General features: G+C 46.8%; 1 protein-coding gene across 1 annotated transcript in view; it reads left to right on the top strand.

Annotated features, from left to right (window-relative positions):
• The first annotated feature begins 2,113 nt into the window (after positions 1–2,113).
• Positions 2,114–24,449, top strand: part of SLC11A1 (solute carrier family 11 member 1) — a 43,223-nt gene continuing 20,887 nt past the window's right edge. Inside the window, exon 1 of the mRNA XM_044305126.1 lies at positions 2,114–2,262. Within this exon, the coding sequence (XP_044161061.1) occupies positions 2,241–2,262 (22 nt within the window). The 5' untranslated portion in view covers positions 2,114–2,240. The remainder of the gene's footprint in view (positions 2,263–24,449) is intronic.

Raw genomic sequence — 24,449 nt, 5'->3', positions numbered from 1 at the left:
TTTGACTTGCAGTTATTTTCTCTGCACTGCTTAGGAGTCCTGCTCCAACTCCAGATATGGCTTAGGAGTCCTGCTCCAACTCCATATATGGCTTAGGAGTCCTGCTCCAACTCCATATATGGCTTAGGAGTCCTGCTCCAACTCCATATACAGTATGGCTTAGGAGTCCTGCTCCAACTCCATATATGGCTTAGGAGTCCTGCTCCAACTCCATATATGGCTTAGGAGTCCTGCTCCAACTCCATATATGGCTTAGGAGTTCTGCTCTGTGTCCATATATGGAGTCAGTGCTGTGGCCCTGAACGGGGTATTCCCACTATGGTGGCCACTTGGTTCACTCCCAAAAGGCAGACAATATGACCACGCCCCCTGACTCTGCTAGGCCACGCCCCACACTGCCAACGAAGATTTAAAAAAAAAAACAACTGGAAGAACGTCCGGTTTGCTGCAGGGGGTCAGTTTGTGCCTGCAGCTCACAATGCTGCTGTCTGATCGTGAGCTTCTGAAAAGGAGGACATCCCTGCGTCCGTCCACACCCTGTGCCGGATGAAGGACAGGGAGTCAGAAAACCGGACTGTCCAGCTTAAAACCGGCCGTCTGGCCACCCTGTCCCAGGGACCCAAACGCTGTCAGTATGCCTGGGGCCACCCCTGTGTATTTAACTCATTCAGTCTGAATTTTAAAATTTTCTCTGCTCTTCAACCAGCAAATTTTTGCTATAAAAGGTATCTGTCAGCAGATTTATACCTATCAAGGCGTTTCCCTTCTCAGGGCACCCGGGACCCCCCCCCCCCCCTCCGATCAGCAGTTTGATACGGCGCAGGAGCTAGCAGTAGCACTGCGGCCATCTCCCTCCTCACCAAGAACAGCGCCGTATAGCGGCTGTACTTGGCATTCACTTCTATGGAGCTGAGCTGCGCCTAGGCCACGTGACCGATGAACGTGACGTCACTCGGCTTAGCAAAGGTGTGAGAAGGCCGCGGTACTACTAGGCCTTCTCAAATAGCTGATCGCCGGGGTCCCGGGTGTCGGACCCCCATTGATCACACACTAATGACCTAACCAGAGGATAGTTCTTCAGTAGTAAAGTCTCAGAAAACCCCTTTTAAGGCTTGTGCACACAAACATATTTTTTTCCTTGCCAGCTCGTTTTTTTTTGTTTTTTTTGTGGCCCATATCCGAGACCATTCACTTCAATGGGGCCCACAAAAAAAGATCACAAATGACTCCGTGTCCTTATGTCACATAACCGTTCTGCAAAAAAATAGAAAATGTCCCATTATTGTCCTTATCATGGACAAGGATAGGACTGTTCTACTAGGAGCCGGCTGTTCCATTCCATGAATTGCGGAATGCAAACGGTTGGTATCTGTTTTTTGCGTATTCGCAATTGACGCTCGTGTGCATGAGCCCTTTTCCGAATTTCTGCAATACAGGCCGCACCCAAGTGCAGGTAGCCTAAGGACTCATTCACATGACCGTATGAATGGGTCCACGTCCGTTCGGCAATTTTGCGGAACAGGTGCAGACCCATTCATTTCAATGGCTCCATTCCGAGGCTCCCGCAAAAAAAGAGACAGAGCATGTCCTATTCTTGTCCATTTTGTGGACAAGAATAGGCGTTTCTATAATGGGCCGCCCGTTCCGCTCCACAAATTGCGGAACGCACACGGCGCGGTCGTGTGAATGAGCCCTAATAGTGGTGTGTTCCTCTCTCTTTGATGTCTGCTAGAACATGCAGATACATGGTGACCACTAATAAAAACAGCGGGCTTTAATCAATTATTACATGTACCCAAAATGGTGCATTAAAAACTATAACTTTTTCTGCAAAAAATAAGACCTCATACAAGTACATTGATGAAAAAACAAAAAAGTTATAGCTCCTGGAATGCGATTTTAAAATATGTGCGTGGTCACTAAGGGGTTAATAAATCTATGCACTAAGATGAACCAAGCAGGGGATAGATATCTGCGCTGGCGCCGTGCCGCGCTCATACAGAAGATGTACACGCGCTGCATGCAGCGTCCCTGCTCAGATTGTCCTCCTGCATCAGCTTTTTTTTAACAAAGTGAAAGGGGAAGTTTGTGTGAAACTGAGATGAATGTATGAGAGCGCACGCTGGAAATTCCTCATTCAGTAAAGAGGCACAGACCGGCGCAGTTGTGCCCAGGGACCTCACTAATCCATCCAGACCCCCGAGGCTTCACTGCAGGGGGGGAGAGCCGAGAACACCAACATGGGGGACCGCGCAGAGGAAGGTGGGTGCCTGTGCAGCAGGTTCACTGTGGAGACATTTTACAGAATGTAATGAACATCAGTTATATTAGTTATCTGTCGGGGTAATATTTCCTGTAGCACAGTGGCTCCCTCTAGTGGCAGGTGTGATCCTGTTATAACACGCAGGACCCCAGGGGTAATGGAGATTCCTTGAGAATGCATTGTGGTGATTGTCGAATCAAGTGTGATAATATCTGAGCCAGGACATATATGTCTATGATGTGTGATACGGTCGTATCTAAGCCTATCGTCTGCTGAGCTGCATTTCTAAAGGTCCTTTATCACTGATTGATGTTTAAAGGGGTGGTGCCACAAAAAATATTCTACAGTTGTCAAACCAGCACCTGGAACGGAATGCTTTTGTAAATGGATGCAATTAAAAATTTAGCATAGCCGGTGAGTTATTCAATACAATTGCAGCATCGTCGGGCGCACTACTTGGGGTTTCTTGAAGTACATATTTGTCGTGACGCCAGATGTAGTGAAGCAACAAGAGCACAGCGCCCCTTTTAGTGATGTAGTAGTCGATGGTACCCAGGTGTAGGAATGCCAGAGTGGTGCAGGGTGGCCCAACTGTCCCTCAATGGTGTTGCACGTGTCACGGTGCTCCTAGCTGGATACGCCGGAACCCCAGGCGTGGCCTTCCTAAGCACAGAAAATGGGGGTAGTAATAGTAGGGGATGAAAAATAAATTGAGTCCAGACCTTGTGATGAAGTTGATAACAGCTTTACTTTTCTCCAAATGATTTACAGGCTTTGTCTTGGTTACCAGCAGGCAACTGTGGCAGGCAAACTCCTCTCTGCTACATCTGTTGCTCCCTGGCTCTGCTGTGCTAACAGGATAGTTATAGAACTCAGCTTTCTCTGAATGCTGCACTTTGCTCTGTAATCCGGTCTGTCTCTAGCTTTGTCCAGGGAACACTTTACTCCTGGTCTCTCAGGCTTCAGGCTTTGGCCTCCTTTTCTAGCCGAGCTGAAGGTGCTCAAGCTGGCTCAGACAGGGCTCGTACAACAGGGACGGGCTCCTGCTGCCTTCCCCTAGCAGGGGGTAACACTCCACCCTCCCTGCAGCAAGTAGGGAAAACGCCCACCACACCGCAGAGGGGGGTTAGAATGGAAAGAAAGGTTGCACTCATTGTGAGAAAGCTCTGCCGTGTTTGCTGCCACCTGCTGGTGAACCAGGCATATTACACTTGAACATAAACAGTTGCATAGAAATAGATATTATGCACCTGGAAATTAATACATAGGATGACATATGGTTAACCATAGAAGACAGTAGCAGGGTGCAGAAGTGGTACGCACCTCTGGGGCGTTACACAATGTGTCTGTATAGCACCACCTGCTGTATTTTCATTTTCTTATTTCAATGTCCTGCTCACTGAGATGGCCGCACATGCTCAGTTTCAACCTTCAACTGCCTGCTGAGTTGTGATAGGGAGAGTAAGGACACGCCCCCTGAGCTGCAGCAGAAAGGACACTCCCGTCAGGTTGATATAAATCTAGCAGTGCAATGAATGAGGAGATCTTTGGATCCATGTAAGGTACAGGGCTGGTTCTAGCTTTGCTAGAAACATACTGTCATGTCCTATATGATGTATAATTAAAAATTTTACATTAGTCATGAGATAACCCCTTTAAGGCAATTATCGGGAATGAACCAAGTGTTTCCGATGATTGCCTGATCGCCAGCGGTGATGAGGGCTGGATTTACACGCAGCAGTCGCCTCCATTGTACGGTACAAGCGATCAATGCAGCCATCTCTTGTTCCATTGGAAAATCATTGTCCCTGGGCAGCAGATCCCTGTTCAGACAGCAGCATGTCAGTGTGAGGGCTCATGCACATGAGCGTCATGGCTCAGCGCCGTGCTGCGGACCGCAAATGGCAGTCCGCAATGCGCGAGCACTGGCCGTGTCCACTCCGTTTGCAGATGCGGACCCGTTGATTTGATTGGGTCCATTATCCACAACCGCATTTTGTGGATCAGCGTGTCCCACCCTTTGTAAGAAATACCTATTTCTGTCCACAAAATAAACAAGAATAGGACATGTTCTATCTTTTTGCGGTGCAGAGCCACGACCCGAAAGCCCACGGAAGCGCGTCACAGTACTTCTGTGGGGCTTCCGATCCGTGCCTCCACTCCGCAAAAGATAGGTGAAGTCCTATCTTCGGTCATATCTTGCATTCAAGTCAATGGGTCCAAATCCACACCATGGAGTGCACACGGCCGGTGCCTGTATATCGCGGACCGCCTGTACATGGTCCGCAATACGGGCACTGAGCCATAACGCTCGTGTATGTGAGCCCTAGTTCAGCATCTTCCAGGTCTGGCAGGGACACAGCCTTCTAAATGATTGTTAGGGATAAGTGAAGCGAGGCTCAGATCCTAGATCTAGTTTAACGCTGTAGGGACTGGAGATCTGTCTCCGTACAGCATTAAATGTACGGCCTCCGACGAGGCGAAGTCAGTAACTTACGTATTTGATTTTTAAACTGAAAAAAAAAACATTTTAAAACTTGGATCCGAACTCAGCTGTGCCCTGCCTTATACTGCCTGCGGAGCAAACGTATCTAAGGAGGCATCCTCACGACCGTATCTGTGCTGTGTATCTAATCCTATCACTGTGATACTGTCCGTTGAGCTGTGTATCTAATCCTATCCTGTGTGATACTGTCCACTGAGCTGTGTATCTAATCCTATCACTGTGATACTGTCCACTGAGCTGTGTATCTAATCCTATCACTGTGATACTGTCCGATGAGCTGTGTATCTAATCCTATCCTGTGTGATACTGTCTGCTGGGTTGTGTATCTAATCCTATCACTGTGATACTGTCCGCTGAGCTGTGTATCTAATCCTATCCTGTGTGATACTGTCTGCTGGGTTGTGTATCTAATCCTATCACTGTGATACTGTCCACTGAGCTGTGTATCTAATCCTATCACTGTGATACTGTCCACTGAGCTGTGTATCTAATCCTATCACTGTGATACTGTCCGCTGAGCTGTGTATCTAATCCTATTACTGTGATACTGTCCACTGAGCTGTGTATCTAATCCTATCACTGTGATACTGTCCACTGAGCTGTGTATCTAATCCTATCACTGTGATACTGTCCGCTGAGCTGTGTATCTAATCCTATCACTGTGATACTGCCCGCTGAGCTGTGTATCTAATCCTATCACTGTGATACTGTCCGCTGAGCTGTGTATCTAATCCTATCACTGTGATACTGTCTGCTGAGCTGTGTATCTAATCCTATCATGTGTGATACTGTCCGCTGAGCTGTGTATCTAATCCTATCACTGTGATACTGTCTGCTGAGCTGTGTATCTAATCCTATCACTGTGATACTGTCCGCTGAGCTGTGTATCTAATCCTATCCTGTGTGATACTGCCCGCTGAGCTGTGTATCTAATCCTATCACTGTGATACTGCCCGCTGAGCTGTGTATCTAATCCTATCCTGTGTGATACTGCCCGCTGAGCTGTGTATCTAATCCTATCACTGTGATACTGCCCGCTGAGCTGTGTATCTAATCCTATCCTGTGTGATACTGCCCACTGAGCTGTGTATCTAATCCTATCCTGTGTGATACTGCCCGCTGAGCTGTGTATCTAACACTATCACTGTGATACTGTCCGCTGAGCTGTGTATCTAATCCTATCACTGTGATACTGTCCGTTGAGCTGTGTATCTAATCCTCTCATGTGTGATACTGTCTGCTGAGCCGTGTATCTAATCCCCTCATGTGTGATACTGCCTGCTGAGCTGTGTATCTAATCCTGTCCTGTGTGATACTGTCTGCTGAGCTGTGTATCTAATCCTATCACTGTGATACTGCCCGCTGAGCTGTGTATCTAATCCTATCCTGTGTGATACTGCCCGCTGAGCTGTGTATCTAATCCTATCCTGTGTGATACTGCCCGCTGAGCTGTGTATCTAATCCTATCACTGTGATACTGTCCGCTGAGCTGTGTATCTAATCCTCTCATGTGTGATACTGTCTGCTGAGCCGTGTATCTAATCCCCTCATGTGTGATACTGTCTGCTGAGCTGTGTATCTAATCCTATCACTGTGATACTGTCCACTGAGCTGTGTATCTAATCCTATCATGTGATACTGCCCGCTGAGCTGTGTATCTAATCCTATCACTGTGATACTGTCCGCTGAGCTGTGTATCTAATCCTATCATTGCGATACTGCCCGCTGAGCTGTGTATCTAATCCTATCACTGTGATACTGCCCGCTGAGCTGTGTATCTAATCCTATCACTGTGATACTGCCCTCTGAGCTGTGTATCTAATCCTATCACTGTGATACTGTCCGCTGAGCTGTGTATCTAATCCTATCATTGCAATACTGTCCGCTGAGCTGTGTATCTAATCCTATCACTGTGATACTGTCCGCTGAGCTGTGTATCTAATCCTATCATTGCGATACTGTCTGCTGAGCTGTGTATCTAATCCTATCACTGTGATACTGTCTGCTGAGCTGTGTATCTAATCCTATCTTGTGTGATACTGCCCGCTGAGCTGTGTATCTAATCCTATCCTGTGTGATACTGTCTGCTGAGCCTCTGTATCTAATCCTATCATTGTGATACTGTCCGCTGAGCTGTGTATCTAATCCTCTCATGTGTGATACTGTCTGCTGAGCTGTGTATCTAATCCTCTCATGTGTGATACTGTCTGCTGAGCCGTGTATCTAATCCTCTCATGTGTGATACTGCCTGCGGAGCCTCTGTATCTAATCCTATCATTGTGATACCGTCTGCTAAGCCGTGTATCTAATCCTCTCATGTGTGATACTGTCTGCTGAGCTGCTGTATCTAATCCTCTCATGTGTGATACTGTCTGCTGAGCTGCTGTATCTAATCCTCTCATGTGTGATACCGTCTGCTGAGCCGTGTATCTAATCCTCTCATGTGTGATACTGTCTGCTGAGCTGCTGTATCTAATCCTCTCATGTGTGATACTGTCTGCTGAGCTGTGTATCTAATCCTCTCATGTGTGATACTGTCTGCTGAGCCGTGTATCTAATCCTCTCATGTGTGATACTGTCCGCTGAGCTGTGTATCTAATCCTATCTTGTGTGATACTGTCTGCTGAGCTGCTGTATCTAATCCCATCATTGTGATACTGTCTGCTGAGCTGCTGTATCTAATCCCATCATTGTGATACTGTCTGCTGAGCTATGAATCCAAGCCTATTATATGTAATACAGTCAGCTAAGTCTCTGTATGTAAGCCTCTCATATGTGATACTGGCACACAGCACTACAACCCCCATCAGGGTGACACCCATGTTTACACTTTGCCCGTCTTCCACACTGACTCATGACACAAGAACTGCAGACATGCTGCTACACGTGGGAGGAGAGACACGGCAATGAGGATATAAGGATATTTCCACAGACAGAAATTTCCATGGACTCAACCAAAAACCTGGGAAATTCCCCGGAGGCTGCAGACTGCGCAGGGCTGGTGGCAGACGGTGGCAGACGGTGGCAGACGGGGGCAGATGGTGGCAGACGGGGGCAGACGGGGGTTACCTCCAGGGGATCTCAGAACTTGTCCCCATCAACGGTGGAGGAGAGACGGGAGGAAGTGTCAGTGCCAGAAATATTAAAAGTGCAATCAAACTGTGTGATTAATGCAGCGTAGAAATGATAGATATCATCGAGGGGGGCCCTGACTGCTACGGGGCCCCATGTGCTACCAGTAATTAATGGCCTCATCTGCCTTCCATACAGTCATCACTAGAGGGGCTGACTACCTATCTGCTCCCCTATGATCTCTGTATTGCGGTTCTGAATTCTTGGGCAGAGATCACACAGAGCAGGTGAACTGTGCACCGATTAGAGAACAGAGCAGAACTGCATCTAATGTTTGGTAGACGTCCATCCATCCCAATAGGTTATGGTAGGTGGTCGCTGTCTGACGCCTACCCTGGTCAGAAGAGCTGAGCGAATTGATTCCAAACTAAGCTGATTCTGTATTTTTACCAAAAATTAATCTTCCAACGAAGCTGAAGTTTCAGCAATTCAATTTCGATGAATTGCGGATGAAGACAGAGAATCACATGACCCAGGGTGGGGTCCTGGCTTACCCGTAACGCCTAAGGCCGCTTGCACACAAACTTTGTGTGCAAGAGGCCTTACAGTCAGCCTGATAGAAAGTCAGGTTTTATCATCAGGGACAGGATAGGTCATGGTTGCGTGCTGTTAGAGCCGGGGCCGGAGGTGATCACGAATCATACGTATACAGACTGCTGCGCTGCACCTCAGTTTTCACAGACAACACTCTATTTCCTGCGCAGGAGCCTTTTTTTTGTTGCAAAAATCAGTTGCAATGCTGCTACAGTTTATACATCTGCAATAAGCTTATTTTCCAGTATCACCAGCGGCACATATTCTTGCTGTATATTTAGTCAAACTGTCACTTGTTCAGAACAAACAACGGATTCTTCTGACATTAAATAGGCTCTGTCACCCGGATCAGCCCTACTAAACCAAGCACATAGACTGGTAGGGGTGATCCTTCACTGTTGGCACCACGGTTGTTGATAAAATCATACTTTTATTCCTATGCTGGCAGGCAATTTCAAGCACAGCTATGTGACACCTACCAACATCTAACCCCCCCCCCTTCCCCTTGATTGACAGCGTTAGCCCAAGTCGAAGTTGTACTCTAGCGCTTGTACTGAAAAGGCTGGTGCTCAAAATTGGCAGTGTGTCCCTGTACAGTCTGATACTATCCAATCAGTTTTGCCAGATGTCAGACTGTGCAGGGACACACCGCAGGGACACACCGCAGGGACACACCGCAGGGACACACCGCAGACTGGTAACACCTGTTATGGACCGTTATTGAAGACTGATAGCAATTCATTCATAAACTTCGAGTAGGAATAATAAAGGAATGACACAATATAGAGTCATAAGAATAGAGGCTCCAGAATTGTTACTACTTGGGGAATGAAAGCAGTTACTTTAAACAGACATGTCAGGATCGGAGAGAGGTCCTCTTTAGGGTGATCTGATTTACAAAATGTAAATTAGTTCTAAATATGGTTATGTGACAATATAGGGTGCTTTGCACAATGGCCAAGTCTGCAGTAAAACAAGGGGTTGCACAATGCCTGACCCCACAGTCATCAGCTGACCAGGGCTTGTTTTGCAACAATTACACTTTATGCAGCTAATACAAATTATACAAAAAAACTAAACAAAAGAGAATCCATTACTGAAACATAATAATACAGGATGTAACTCAGGATCAGTACAGGATAAGTAATGTATGTACACAGTGTCTCCACCAGCAGAATAGTGAGTGCAGCTCTGGAGTATAATGCAGGATGTAACTCAGGATCAGTACAGGATAAGTAATGTATGTACACAGTGACTGCACCAACAGAATAGTGAGTGCAGCTCTGGAGTATAATACAGGATGTAATTCAGGATCAGTACAGGATAAGTAATGTATGTACACAGTGACTGCACCAGCAGAATAGTGAGTGCAGCTCTGGAGTATAATACAGGATGTAATTTAGGATTAGTACAGGATAAATAGTGTAATGTATGTACACAGTGACCACCAGCAGAATAGTGAGTGCAGCTCTGGAGAATAATACAGGATGTAACTCAGGATCAGTACAGGATACATAGTGTAATGTATGTACACAGTGACCACCAGCAGAATAGGGAGTGCAGCTCTGTAGTATAATGCAGGATGTAACTCAGGATCAGTACAGGATAAGTAATGTATGTACACAGTGACTGCACCAACAGAATAGTGAGTGCAGCTCTGGAGTATAATACAGGATGTAACTCAGGATCAGTACAGGATAAGTAGTGTATGTACACAGCGACTGCACCAGCAGAATAGTGAGTGCAGCTGTGGAGTATAATACAGGATGTAACTCAGGATCAGTACAGGATAAGTAGTGTATGTACACAGTGACCACCAGCAGAATAGTGAGTGCAGCTCTGGAGTATAATAAAGGATGTAACTCAGGATCAGTACAGGATAAGTAATGTATGTACACAGTGACTCCACCAACAGAATAGTGAGTGCAGCTGTGGAGTATAATACAGGATGTAACTCAGGATCAGTACAGGATAAGTAGTGTATGTACACAGTGACCACCAGCAGAATAGTGAGTGCAGCTCTGGAGTATAATACAGGATATAACTCAGGATCAGTACAGGATAAGTAGTGTATGTACACAGTGACTGCACCAGCAGAATAGTGAGTGCAGCTCTGGAGTATAATGTAGGATGTAACTCAGGATCAGTACAGCATAAGTAATGTAATGTATGTACACAGTGACTCCACCAACAGATTAGTGAGTGCAGCTCTGGAGTATAATACAGGATGTAACTCAAGATCAGTACAGGATAAGTAGTGTATGCACACAGTGACTGCACCAGCAGAATAGTGAGTGCAGCTCTGGAGTATAATACAGGATGTAACTCAGGATCAGTACAGGATAAATAGTGTAATGTATGTACACAGTGACCACCAGCAGACTAGTGAGTGCAGCTCTGGAGTATAATACAGGATGTAACTCAGGATCAGTACAGGATAAGTAGTGTATGCACACAGTGACTGCACCAGAAGAATAGTGAGTGCAGCTCTGGAGAATAATACAGGATGTAACTCAGGATCAGTACAGGATAAGTAATGTAATGTATGTACACAGTGACTGCACCAGCAGAATAGTGAGTGCAGCTCTGGAGTATAATACAGGATGTAACTCAGGATCAGTACAGGATAAGTAATGTAATGTATGTACACAGTCACTGCACCAGCAGAATAGTGAGTGCAGCTCTGGAGTATAATACAGGATGTAATTTAGGATTAGTACAGGATATATAGTGTAATGTATGTACACAGTGACTGCACCAGCAGAATAGTGAGTGCAGCTCTGGAGAATAATACAGGTTGTAACTCAGGATCAGTACAGGATATATAGTGTAATGTATGTACACAGTGACTCCACCAGCAGAATAGGGATTGCAGCTCTGTAGTATAATGCAGGATGTAACTCAGGATCAGTACAGGATAAGTAATGTAATGTATGTACACAGTGACTGCACCAGCAGAATAGTGAGTACAGCTCTGGAGTATAATACAGGATGTAACTAAATGATTTTCCTATTTCATGATGTAAAGTCATAGTTTTATTAAAGACACGGAGGCGAGTATTGCTATCTCCTTCTTTACTGTCCACCAATAGCAGCAAAGAGAAAAAATTTACATACAGGAAATAACCAATGTCCCTCCCCTCTGGCCCCTATAATAGGCCGCTCTTCCTCTGGGACTTCCTCTTTCTTTGATCCTGGTGCCCACATCACGAACACCTCAACGAAACTCCGCACTGTAACTGGAACGAATAAGCCCAACGCCAACGAAGTGTATCCAACTAGCCAACTTGGCCAAACTGTGGTAGAAACCTCAACCGAAAGCACGGCATCCTAGAATGGATAGACCTTCAACCTGAAAAAGAGAACAGACCATAGGTCCAGGTGAAACAAAACACGTGACGACCAATCACGTCCGGAATCCCTCTACTGAAAACGACACATTAGGGATTAAAGGACTGAAAACAACATAAATCTTAAAAATAACCATAAATAACCATAAATCACAACAATAATGACAATGATAATAATAATCTTAAACATATCTATAATACAATAAGGCAAATAATAAATACCCCTGTAACAAAAAACCCGTGAGGAGACCCAAGGGCGGGAACAGGGCGGGCAATACTCGCCTCCGTGTCTTTAATAAAACTATGACTTTACGTCATGAAATAGGAAAATCATTTAGTTTTACAGCAAGACACGGAGGCTCATATTGCAAGTTCAAAGCCGATCTATAATAGAAGCAAACAAATTAGCCTGAGGACGGAAATAAAATTCTCTGAACGTGGTAACATTAGACCAATCAGCCAAACGCATCACGTCCTCCAATCTGGCTCCTGAAACCGCAAAGGAGGGCAGTGAAGACAGAAGTGTCAATACCCGCTAGCGACATGACCCACTTAAGCCAACGCGCCAACGTTGGACTAGACACCCCGGTCCAAACGGATGTCGGATAGAAAGGAACAACTGAGATGTGTCGGGAGATCGATGGGCTCTAGTCCTGGATTCGTACTCCCAAAGGCAAGCCACAGGACACAAAATTGGAGAAGAAGTGAAACTGGGATAGGAGACAAACCGGATGCTAGTCCTGGTGCGACGCGAAATGTTAAAAGTAACCCCAACCGGGGTGAAAGAACGAGCGTCAAAATCAAGGGCCCGAACAACCGAGACCCTCATGCAAGAAATAAGACAAAACAATGCTAACAATTTAGCGGACAATTGCCTAAGAGAAAGGGCAGAATTCCCCGGCCAAGAAGATAAAAAAGGAAAGGACCAGGGAGACGTCCCATCTAGTGGAAAAACGAGGTCGAGGAGGGCGTGCCAACCGAGTCCCACGCAACAGACGAGAGACCGAAGGACGTTGACCTGCAGGAACACCCTCGTAACCTAAATGGGTAGACGAAATAGCGGCCCTGAAAAGGTTAATGGTCTGATACGCCTTACCCGCCTCAAACAGTGATGTGAGAAACTGCAACAGGTGAGCTACAGGTGCCGAAACGGGATCCAAGACCCGTCCCACGCACCAGTTAGCCCAAGTTCTCCAGGCAGCCCGGTAAGACTTTCTGGTGCCGGGAGCCCATGCGCTGTCCAGTAACTGTCGAGGTGCTTCCGAAATGCCATCGACATCTCCAGGTGTCCGGAAATCTGGCACGCCAGCAGCCGTAGGGATCCGTCGAGAAGTGGGTCGTGCAGACCCAGAGGGTTGCGCAGGAGATCCGGATGGGTCAGGAGAAAGAGAGCTATCTCCACAAGGATCCTCAGCAACGAAGGGAACCAGACCTGAGACCCCCAGAACGGAACCACCAACACCAGGTCCGCCAGATGCCGTTGAACCTGAAGGAGCGTCCTCAGAGCCATGGAAAAGGGAGGAAAAGCATAAGGCGGGATACCGACCAATCCTGGAGAAACGCATCCACCACCACTGCTTCCGGATCTGGACGCCAGCTGAAAACCGGGTGAGTGGCCTGTTGAGCCGAGGGGCAAAGAGATCCACAGCCATCGGTCCCTACCTGTCCGAAATTGCTGAGAACACCTCCGGGTCCAGCTGCCAATCGCTGCCGTCCGACAGGTAGCGCGAGTTCCAATCCGCACGAACGTTGCTCAGCCCCGGTAAGTATTCCGCCTGCACCATGATGTCCCTGGACAGGCAAAGCGACCAAAATTCCTTGGCCAACCGAGCCAAGGTAACCGAGTGAGTACCTCCCAATCGGTTGACATACCGGACCGCCGAGACATTGTCCATCCGCAGCCTGATGTACGCGTTGGCGATCCCGATGGAGAAGTATCTCACTGCAAACAAGCCGGCTAGGAGTTCCAAAGCATTGATGTGGAGGAGGGATTCCTCCTCCGACCAGGCTCCCCCCGTGGAAGCTCCATTGCAATGGGCGCCCCAGCCCTGGAAACTCGCATCTGACTTGATGGTCAGTTCCGGCAGAAATTCGAAGATTGCTCTGCCGTTCCAAGCCTCCAGATTGGCAATCCACCAGCCCAACTCCTCTCGGGCTTCCGAGTCCAGAAACCACCGCGTCCGCAAAGGAGGCACCAGTCCGAAGATGGGCGATCTTCAATCGCTGGAGAGCACGGTAGTGCAACGGAGCCGGAAACACTGCCTGGATCGATGAAGCTAACAGCCCAAAGATGCGAGCCAGGAGACGTAACGAGAGGAGGGGAATGGTGAGGGCATGTTTCAACCCCTTGCGAATCATACGCAATTTCTTCATCGGAAGACTGAGGGACTCCGAAAGCGAATCCACCGTGAAGCCCAAGAACTCCATCCGCTGAGATGGGATGAGGCATGACTTCTCCTTGTTGAGGAGGAAACCGAGATCTGACAGCAGGTCCGCTGTCCACTGTAGATGTTCCAAGCAATCCCACACTGGACTCGTGCATCAGGAGGATGTCGTCCAGGTAAATGATGAGGCGTACGCCCCGAGTCCTCAACCATGACACGACTGGTCGTAGCAGCTTGGTGAACCACCAAGGAGCTGAAGACAGCCCGAATGGGAGACAAGGTGAACCACCAGATCTCTCCTCTCCACCAGAACCGGAGCAGATCCCTGGAACAAGTGGCCACTGGGACCATCAGATAAGCATCTTTTAGATCCAGCTTTACCATCCAGTCCCCAGGAACTAACAGGTCCCGAAGGAGGTGGGATCCCCTCCATCCTTGAAATGACGGTAGCGTACCACCGTATTCAGAGCGCGAAAGTTGATGACCGGTCTCATCTGACCCCCATTTTTCCTGGACGAGGAAAATATTGCTGATCACACCCCACTCCGAAGGAGGGGCAAATTCCATCGCCTGTTTTTGCCTGAGAGAGCATAGCTCCGCGTCCACCAGAGAGCAATCTGGACGTGATAGCGGGAGGGGCGGGGGGCAAGGAACCAGGTCTGGGGACCCCGTGAGTTCTATGTGAAAGCCCCTGACCGTGGTCAATACCCATGGATCTGAGGTGATGAGACTCCAAACATGAGAAAAAAGTTGGAGTCTGCCCCCTACACAAGGTACCATAGAATCCCCCAATTGGGGGAGACTTACCCAAGGGTCTGCGATAGCTGGGGTTGCCCTCGCGCCACGGGCCTGAAAGCTTGCACGGCCGGACAGGCGGTCTCTACTACTGCCGACCCGACGAGAGACCCGTCCGTGGAATACCCTGCGCATAGAGGCCTGCGCCTTGTCAAGCGCGGTAAGGGTACCCACGAATCGGCCGATAGCCTCAATAAAGGAGTCGCCGAAAAGGAGGCCCTGGGCGTCCTTACCCGCCTCTGTAAGTGCCAAATTTGCCCATTTGGGGTCTATTTTAAACAAGGTGGCCTTGCGCCTCTCAATTGCAAAGGAAGTATTGGCGTTACCGGCAATACAGATTGCCCTTTTGGTCCAGCCCCATAATTCTTCGGGGTCTAAAGAAGAGCCCTCATTTCTAGCCGATTCGGCTAATTCAAAAATCTTGGCTAGCGGGCCAAAGATATCTAGAACCTTATCCTGGCAGCTGCGTAGCGCTGGATCCAGGTCCTTTTTTGGGTTCCAGCCAGTCTTGGCCAGGAATTGTGACATTTTGGGATCTACAAAAGGGGTGTCACATACTTTGTTAGGGACTATCGGTCTGGGACACTCGGCCCTAAGTTTGTTCCGTGATTCACGGCTCAGAGGGTGACGCACCCAGTGCTCTAAATAAGCCCCCACGTGGTCGGTGGGAAGCCATTCCGCCGATCGAGGGTGGTGCAAGGACTCAGGGTCGAACATTGGTTCGCCTGCAGAATCCAGCGGAGCCTCTGATCTGTTAAGATTAGATGAGGACGCTACGTCCTCGGCAGCGGAAGCCGCAGTAGCGGATACTGAGGGGCCCTGAACTGGGGGAGCAAAATCCTCCTCTGACACGTAGTCAAAATCCGCAATAGCCCCCCCCTGATGCTCTATCCGAGTCAGACATATCAGGTGATTGTGCTCTAGCGCACTTCCATGTTCGCGCCCGTTCTGCCTGGCGTGAAGAGGCCCTTTTTCGTGAACTATGCACGATCTCTTGGGTGGCAGGATGCGCACCAGTCAAAGTCTCCTGTGGCACAGGAGGTTCATTAAAGGTAGGCTGCGGTGTAACAATAGGGTCTTGCAAGGACATTCTGGCAGGCTGGGCAGATAGTGCCTGGGTAATGCTATGCGACAATATAGTCGACATGGAGCCCGTGGCTGCCATGATGGCATCAGACACAGAGCGCTGCAGGGCAAGCGCCTGTGCGTCCACCTCATTGCTGTTCTGACCCTCAGGGAGGAGGGGAGAACATTTGTGTGAGGATTAGGCAGAGGGATAGACATGATACCCCAAATATAACCGGGCAATAGAAGGAACACAGGGGCTAGCACAAAGAGTAAATAGCCTAAACTACGCAGTAGGAGCGCCTGAGCAGCCGACCGGAGCAGAGCGCAGGCGCCGGAATGACACACAGTGGCCGGAAGCGCAGAGGGAACCGGACGCCAAACAAAAAGCCCGCGAATCGCGGTACAAACGACACCAAAATGGCCGCCGAGATCTCGCGGCCGGCAGAGCTACTGAAGGCGCTCACAGGAATGGCGCCGCAGAAGCGAGGGGAAGAGGCCTCGCCCCCGAACGCTGGGGGAGCGCAAGGACCGAGCAGGTAAAGCGGAGGTAACACCGCAATGAGCAGTCCGTCGTCCCCCCCCCCCCGCCGCGAATCGGGAACAACGCAGCAGAAAGTAATATGGAACGCAGGGAAGCGCTATATAGAAATACTAAACTAACTCAAAGGGGAATAGAACAACCTGTAAAGACAATGAGAGGGCAGAAGCCCCCAAGGGAGCGCTGCTAGTAAGGGTTAGTCACCCTAGGTTGGAGCAGCGCACAGGATAAACATAAACACAAACCATATAGAACACACAAAAGAATCTATAGGTGTACTTAGCTGATGGCAGCAGCAAAGAAAGAGGAAGTCCCAGAGGAACAGCGGCCTATTATAGGGGCCAGAGGGGAGGGACATTGGTTATTTCCTGTATGTAAATTTTTTCTCTTTGCTGCTATTGGTGGACAGTAAAGAAGGAGATAGCAATATGAGCCTCCGTGTCTTGCTGTAAAACTCAGGATCAGTACAGGATAAGTAATGTATGTACACAGTGACTGCACCAGCAGAATAGTGAGTGCAGCTCTGGAGTATAATACAGGATGTAACTCAGGATCAGTACAGGGTAAGTAGTGTATGTACACAGTGACTGCACCAGAAGAATAGTGAGTGCAGCTCTAGAGTATAATACAGGATGTAACTCAGGATCAGTACAGGATAAGTAATGTATGTACACAGTGACTGCACCAGCAGAATAGTGAGTGCAGCTCTGGAGTATAATACAGGATGTAACTCAGGGTCAGTACAAGATAAGTAATGTATGTACACAGTGACTGCACCAGCAGAATAGTGAGTGCAGCTCTGGAGTATAATACAGGATGTAACTCAGGATCAGTACAGGATAAGTAATGTATGTACACAGTGACTGCACCAGCAGAATAGTGAGTGCAGCTCTGGAGTATAATACAGGATGTAACTCAGGATCAGTACAGGATAAGTAATGTATGTACACAGTGACTGCACCAGCAGAATAGTGAGTGCAGCTCTGGAGTATAATACAGGATGTAACTCAGGATCAATACAGGATAAGTAATGTATGTACACAGTGACTGCACCAGCAGAATAGTGAGTGCAGCTCTGGAGTATAATACAGGATGTAACTCAGGATCAGTACAGGATAAGTAATGTATGTACACAGTGACTCCGCCAGCAGAATAGTGAGTGCAGCTCTAGAGTATAATACTGGATGTAACCGAGGATCAGTACAGGATAAGTAATGTAATGTATGTACACAGTGATTGCACCAGCAGAATAGTGAGTGCAGCTCTGGAGTATAATACAGGATCTAACTCAGGATTAGTACAGGATAAGTAATGTAATGTATGTAGACAATACATTTCCATCCATTAAATCTATAGTTTTTTTCTGATAATGCCTTTAATCTTCAAATCTTTGTTTTAAAAAGAAAGTTTTCACAAAAATGTATACTGTATTTAAAAAAAGATCGATAACCACAAAATTGTGTACTTTTTTTTTACTGTTTGTCTAAACGTATTAGCTTGGCGTACATAAAAAACAAGATGTGAACTTCCCCTAAGTACTGGAATGTATGTACACAGTGACTCAGCTGTATTCCTAGATTAGTTTTATAGTAAAACTGTAAATGGTGATCAAAGGTGAACATGTGCTGTAAAATGACAATAAACCTAAGCTCTGTCTTATTTGCTGTAGCTTTGAATACAATCTATTATTTCTTGTTATCAGCCATTTCAGATTGGAGAGAGTTAGAATCCAGTATTCCTCAATAGAATGAATAACAGAAACTATAGACACTTCCGTGACCTCTATGTCTCACGTCTCCAGTGGGACATTTACACGCATATAGGATCTTATATCTGTATTTTGCTTCTCTTTTTTTTTTTGCATACATATTACTTTTACAGGCTGCATACTCCATATTAATTGGTGAAAAGTAATCACCAGATGACATGAACTATGGACACCAATCACTCCGGAGACAGAGCTTTCTGGAAAGGGTTGTCATGCAAAAACAGTCATGTGTTGTCAGGTGATACAAGAGTTATGAAATCGGATGACATATATGAAATTACAACATTATGGAACTTCCACACTGTGTGAATAAATTGCAGCATCCAAGCTGACAACTAAATTGTGGTCTGTATGACAACCTACAAACTAGTAAATTGGCATGGTATTAAAAATCAGGAAGTGCTCAACCCCATATGCAGTGGTGCATGTATATCGGGGGGAAGGTCCTGCACTTGTGGTCCGCTGCTAATGGCAATCCCCAGCAAAAATGCATACAATGGAGGATGCCCACAGCGGACTACAAGTACCACAATGAACATCCTACACAGGATAGAAAATGTGTGGATGTGATAAACAGTAAAAATAATATAACAATAACAAAGACAGGTGCACTCTGCAGTCTTACTAACCCTCATACTGATCTAAAATTTAGAGATTAGCCAACATATCCTACTGTGGATGACATGACTGATCCCGAGCACCGCGCCAAGGTTTCTCAAGTAGCTCGGAACCTAACGTTAAACCTATCTGTGCGTATGGGCAATATCAGGAGCCAGTGGGCAAATTACAGGAGTGCAAGGCCTGACTCACAGCAAACTCACAGTCACCTCCAACATGTGACCATGCTTACAATAAGAGGAGGCAGAGAGCTCTGAGCTTCACCCAAGACTGGCTGGTATAGCCCGGGCCTCACATGTGCGCCAGAATGCTGCCTGTAGATGGAAATAAAGGCACATTCAGACTAGGAGTTTTTACACCTCCAAAAAATTAAATATACAAATTACAAATTGGCGTGGTATTAAAAAGCAGGAAGTGCTCAACCCCTTTATTTCCATCTACAGGCAGCATTCTGGTGCACATGTGAGACCCGGTCTATATCAGCCAGTCTTGGGTGGGGCTCAGAGCTCTTTCCCTCCTCCCATTGTATGCATGGTCACATGTTGGAGGTTACTGGGAAATTGCTCCTGTAATTTACCCACTGGCTCCTGGTATTGCCCTTTCGGTACAGATAGGTTTAGCGTTAGGTTCTGAGCTACTTGAGAAACCTTGGCGCGGTGCTTGGGCTCAGACATGTCCTCCACAGTAAGATATGTTGGCTAATCTCTCAATTTTACATCAGTATGAGGGTTAGTAAAACCGCAGAGTGCAACTGTCTTTGTTATTGTTATATTATCTATATGACAACCTAAATATTTGGAAGTGTTCGGGCTTGGATTGGAATCGCTGCTGCAGAACTGACTGTGGCTATGTAGTGCCCTGGAGCAGGGGGTACTTTGATGTTTGGACATTTGTGGACATTTGTCTATTTCCCTTATGCAATGTAAAAACTTCTTAATTTATTTCTCTTGGAAGGGTTAACTTATACTGTTTATTTCTATGTTACTGCCTTTTATATGTATGTTGGAATATATACCCTGTTCATTATCACTGTATTTACATGGCTCTGTGGAAAGGGTTAATGAACACTGAGAGACTGTTAGGACTTTGAATAAGAAGCTGGTAATTTACCACAGCTGCCATAGAGTTTAAAGAAGAGAATGTTTTGGAGGGAAAAAAACAGACGTTGTTTACCACCAAACCCAGACAGACTGACCTTGTGAATGTCTGGTTTAGCTCTTATGTTATGTCTGGAAACTTGTTTTTGTCTGGAAAAACTGTGTGTCATTGCCATTGAGTATCACTGAAGCTCTAAAGTCTATGACAGACGGGAGTTGAAACATTGTAACTGTTTGTGCTGAGCTTCTCCACCCCTCCCACTAGTAGGTTCTAGTCTAGCTAAAACTGTATATAAGGAGAGCAGTCAGAGCCCCTAGTGTTCTGCAGTAAGGAACAGTGCTTGGAAGAGGAGACTCTGCCAGACTACTGAGTGACCCTAAGAAAACACTGAGACAGTGATACTCTGCTACAGACCATGTGCCTCCCGCCTTTGACCAGGGTACCAGCCTTCTGAGAGAGAGGGACAGCTAGCTCAGGCCTTTCCTCAGCATCAAACCCTTCTTCTGCCAGGGAGGAGACTGGAGAAGTCAGCTCAGTGCACTGCCTGTATTGTTTTGCACCTGAATCCCTCCAGTAAAGAAGCGCACTGGTTTACTGCAGACCCTAACTCTCTGGACTTATTTCCCATTGGGGTGTACCACGCCTTACCATCCCTTCCGGAGAGCAGCAACATGTGGTGACACCTCGACTGTGTCCAGGGGAACCATCGTAGCGTTGGGGCCACCCCAAACCCAGCCACTATATAGAGGAATAGAAAATCATTCAGGTTAAAACCATTAAAAATTGCAGGATTCGGAATATGGCAGGGTTCACATCTGCACTGTCTGTTCTAGCGGTAAAACAGACTGCCGGAGTTCACCATTTCCGGCATAGCTGGATGCCACTGTGCACCGCAAGATCCCCATTTACTGTAATGTGATCCGGCAGTAATCCTGCAGCTTTCCAACATATATGCCGGCTTTCGGCCAGACAAAAAATGTGTGTAGCATTTTTTGTTTTTTATAAAAATTCTTTTTTTGGGAATTTTTTGTTTTTTACAAAGCATATTCTGACATGTTAAAACAGATGGCAGTGGTACATAAGATTTTGAAAAGCATATGGTTGTGTGATGCTTATACATATTACCAAATACCACCCTCAAGATTTAAACCATTAGATCATGTCTCAACTAGCCAATAATGGAAACATATAAACAAATAGTAAATAAAAAAATAAAAAATAAATGAATCCCTTAGGCCTCTTTCACACCGGAAGAGCGTGTGAGGGCCGGACAAGATGCGGGTGCGTTGCGGGAAAATGCGCGATTTTTCCATGCAAGTGCAAAGCGTTTTAATGCGTTTTGCACACGCGTGAGAAAAATCGGCATGTTTGGTACCCAGACCCGAACCCGGACTTCTTCACAGAAGTTCGGGTTTGGGATCGGTGTTGTGTAGATTTTATTGTTTTCCCTTATAAAATGGTTATAAGGGAAAATAATAGCATTCTTAATACAGAATGCTAAGTAAATTAGGGATTAAAAAAATAAAAATTTAACTCACCTCATCCACTTCTTCGCACAGCCCGGCTTGTCTTCTTTCTTGGGAGGAAAAAGACCTTTGGTGATATCACTGCGCTCATCACATGGTCCATCACATGGCCCATCACCATGGTGATAGACCATGTGATGAGCGCAGTGACGTCACCAAAGGTCCTTTTCCTCCCAGGTCCTCAAAAAAGAAAAAAGAAGACGATCCAGGCTGCGCGAACAAGTGGATGAGTTAAGTTTAATTTATTTAATTTTTTTAACCCCTCCATCCCTATTGTACTATGCTTTCTGTATTAAGAATGCTATTATTTTCCCTTATAACCATGTTATAAGGGAAAATAATAAAGATCGGGTCCCCATCCTGATCGTCTCCTAGCAACCATGCGTGAAAATCGCACCGCATCCGCACTTGCTTGCGGGTGCTTGCGATTTTCACGCAGCCCCATTCACTTCTATGGGGCCTGCATTGCGTGAAAAACGCACAAGTGATGTGTGAAAATCACCGCTCATGTGCACAGCCCCATTGGAGTGAACGGGTCCGGATTCAGTGCGGGTGCAATGCGTTCACCCGTGCGGAATTCTCGTGTGAAAGGGGCCTAATACTTCCCAAGTTACTGCGATACCTCCTCATCCTCTCATACTCTCTTGATAAGTAAAGTTTTTGTCTTACATCCAAATAAACTTACGCACTAACAGTGCAGCTTGTGATTTCCATTTCTGCCACAATTTTACAAACCCTTCGTGATTTCTGTTGAGCCAACTTGTCATCTCTTCAAATTGGCATGCGTGTAGCATTTTTTGTCCGTATGAAAGACGGCATGTACGCCAGATACAGTTACAGGATTACAGCACAGATGTAAACTCAGCCTAACAAACCTAACAACAAGGGACAGGGACCCCTCCCAACCCCCCACAACCATGATTCACCAGTAAATAAATAAAAAAAGTCCACAGAAATAATTACAAATATCATAAAATAATAATTCAAAATGTACATAAATCATAAATAATCATTTATAATATACAACAGTGCAAATATGCTAAATTAGACACTATGCACAACAATGAAGTGTACAGTGCAAAATAAACCCCCGTGGATACCAACGGAAGTGGCAGGGGAGGCAGATGCGGGACCCATCCTGCCACTTGTCTTGGCACGCACAGTGATTTTTTTGCACTTGGCACCTTATTTATTTGCACTAGTATATTAGTGGATTTGTATCGTATTATTATTTCTGTAATAATATTTACTCTCTATATCATGTATGGGCAGTGATTTGCACTGAACACTTCATTGTTGTGCATTGTGTCCAGTTTTGAATATTTGCACTTTTGCATATTATAAATGACTATTTATTATTTATGATTTCTTGTAATTATTTCCGTGGATATTTTATTTATTTACTGGTCAATCATGGTTCTGGGTGCGGCCTTTAGGCCCCATGCACATTACTGGGGTGCAACTATGTCCGTATTGCAGACCACAAACCGCGGGTCCGCAAAACAAGGGCCCCGGCCGTGTACACTCTGCATCGAAGTACGGACCTATTCACTTCAATGGGTTCACGATCTGCAAGATGCGGCAAAAGATAGGACATGTTCTGTCCTTTGCAGTGCGGATGCACGGATCGCTAGGATATGCCACCAATGTCATATAGGTGACAGTCCTACCTCTGGGACCCACACCTATCCCTACAAGGGGGCCCCCCGAAGTGAACGGGGACGCACCGCGCAAGCGCAGCCACCCTCCGTTCTCTTCTGTGGGTAGCCAAGCATAGAGGTCAATGGAAATGTGGCTGCTGATGCGTGATCCACTCTCTGTTGCTTTAGGGGCCCTTCTAGCGATATCGAAGGAATACTCCACCAATGTCTCAGATGACACAACCCCTTTAATGGGCTATGCTACAGCGTCCGAAGCAGGATTTCTGTCTGTCATAATCCTTTCAATATGTCTATTCAGAAATGTGGACATCAAAGAGTGGGGGCCCCTACTAGACCCCCCTATATGAGCAAGAACAAGGGGCCACTCATTTCAATTACAGGCTTCTGGCTTTCCAGTTCAGCCAGTCTTTCCAGTTCCATTTGCGACGGACTCGAACGGTGCTAGGGGTCCCCTTGCTTTTAGAAGGAGGGAAATATATAGTCGTTACGCCAGTTGCATCGAAGCAACAAGGGCACAGGGCCCCTTTTAGTGAAATGATGGTAGATGGTACCCAGGTGTAGGAATTCCAGAGTGGTGTAGCGTGGCCTAAATGTCCCTTAATGGTGTTGCATGTATCACGGTGTTCCTACCTGGATATGCTGGACCACACGGAGTCCACACCTTGTATATAGTAGAACAGCAACTTTATTTGAATAAAAGTTCCTCCAAACAATTTAATTTACAGACTTTGTCTTGGTCTCCAGCAGGCATTGGCACTAACTGTGGCAGACAAACTCCTCTCTGCTACATCAGCCGCTCTCTGACTCTGCTGTGCTGACAGGGTAACTGTAGAATCTTGCATTAGCTATAGGCTGTACTTGGCTCTGTAATCGGGTCTGTCTCTAACGTTGTCCAGGGAACACTTTACTCCTGGCTTCTGAGGCTTTTTGCTGTGGCCTCCAGATCCAGCTGAGCTGAAGGTGCTCAAGCTGGTCCAGACAGGGCTCGTCCAGCAGGGATGGGCTCCTGCTTCCTTCCCCTAGCAGGGGGTACTCTAGACCCCTCTAACTAGAACCCCACCCTCTCTGCAGCAAGCGGGACACGCCCCCACCACACCACAGAGGGGGGTGTTAGAATGGAAGGAAAGGGTCCATTCTCTGTACTTGTAGCTCTGCCATAGATGCTGCCACCAGCTGGTGAACCAGGCACATTACACTTGAACAGTTAC

This window comes from Bufo gargarizans, chromosome 8 (assembly GCF_014858855.1).
Source record: "Bufo gargarizans isolate SCDJY-AF-19 chromosome 8, ASM1485885v1, whole genome shotgun sequence".
Classification (NCBI taxonomy): domain Eukaryota; kingdom Metazoa; phylum Chordata; class Amphibia; order Anura; family Bufonidae; genus Bufo; species Bufo gargarizans.
Note: the sequence above shows the minus strand (reverse complement) of the source record. Positions and strands in the feature narration are given on the sequence as shown.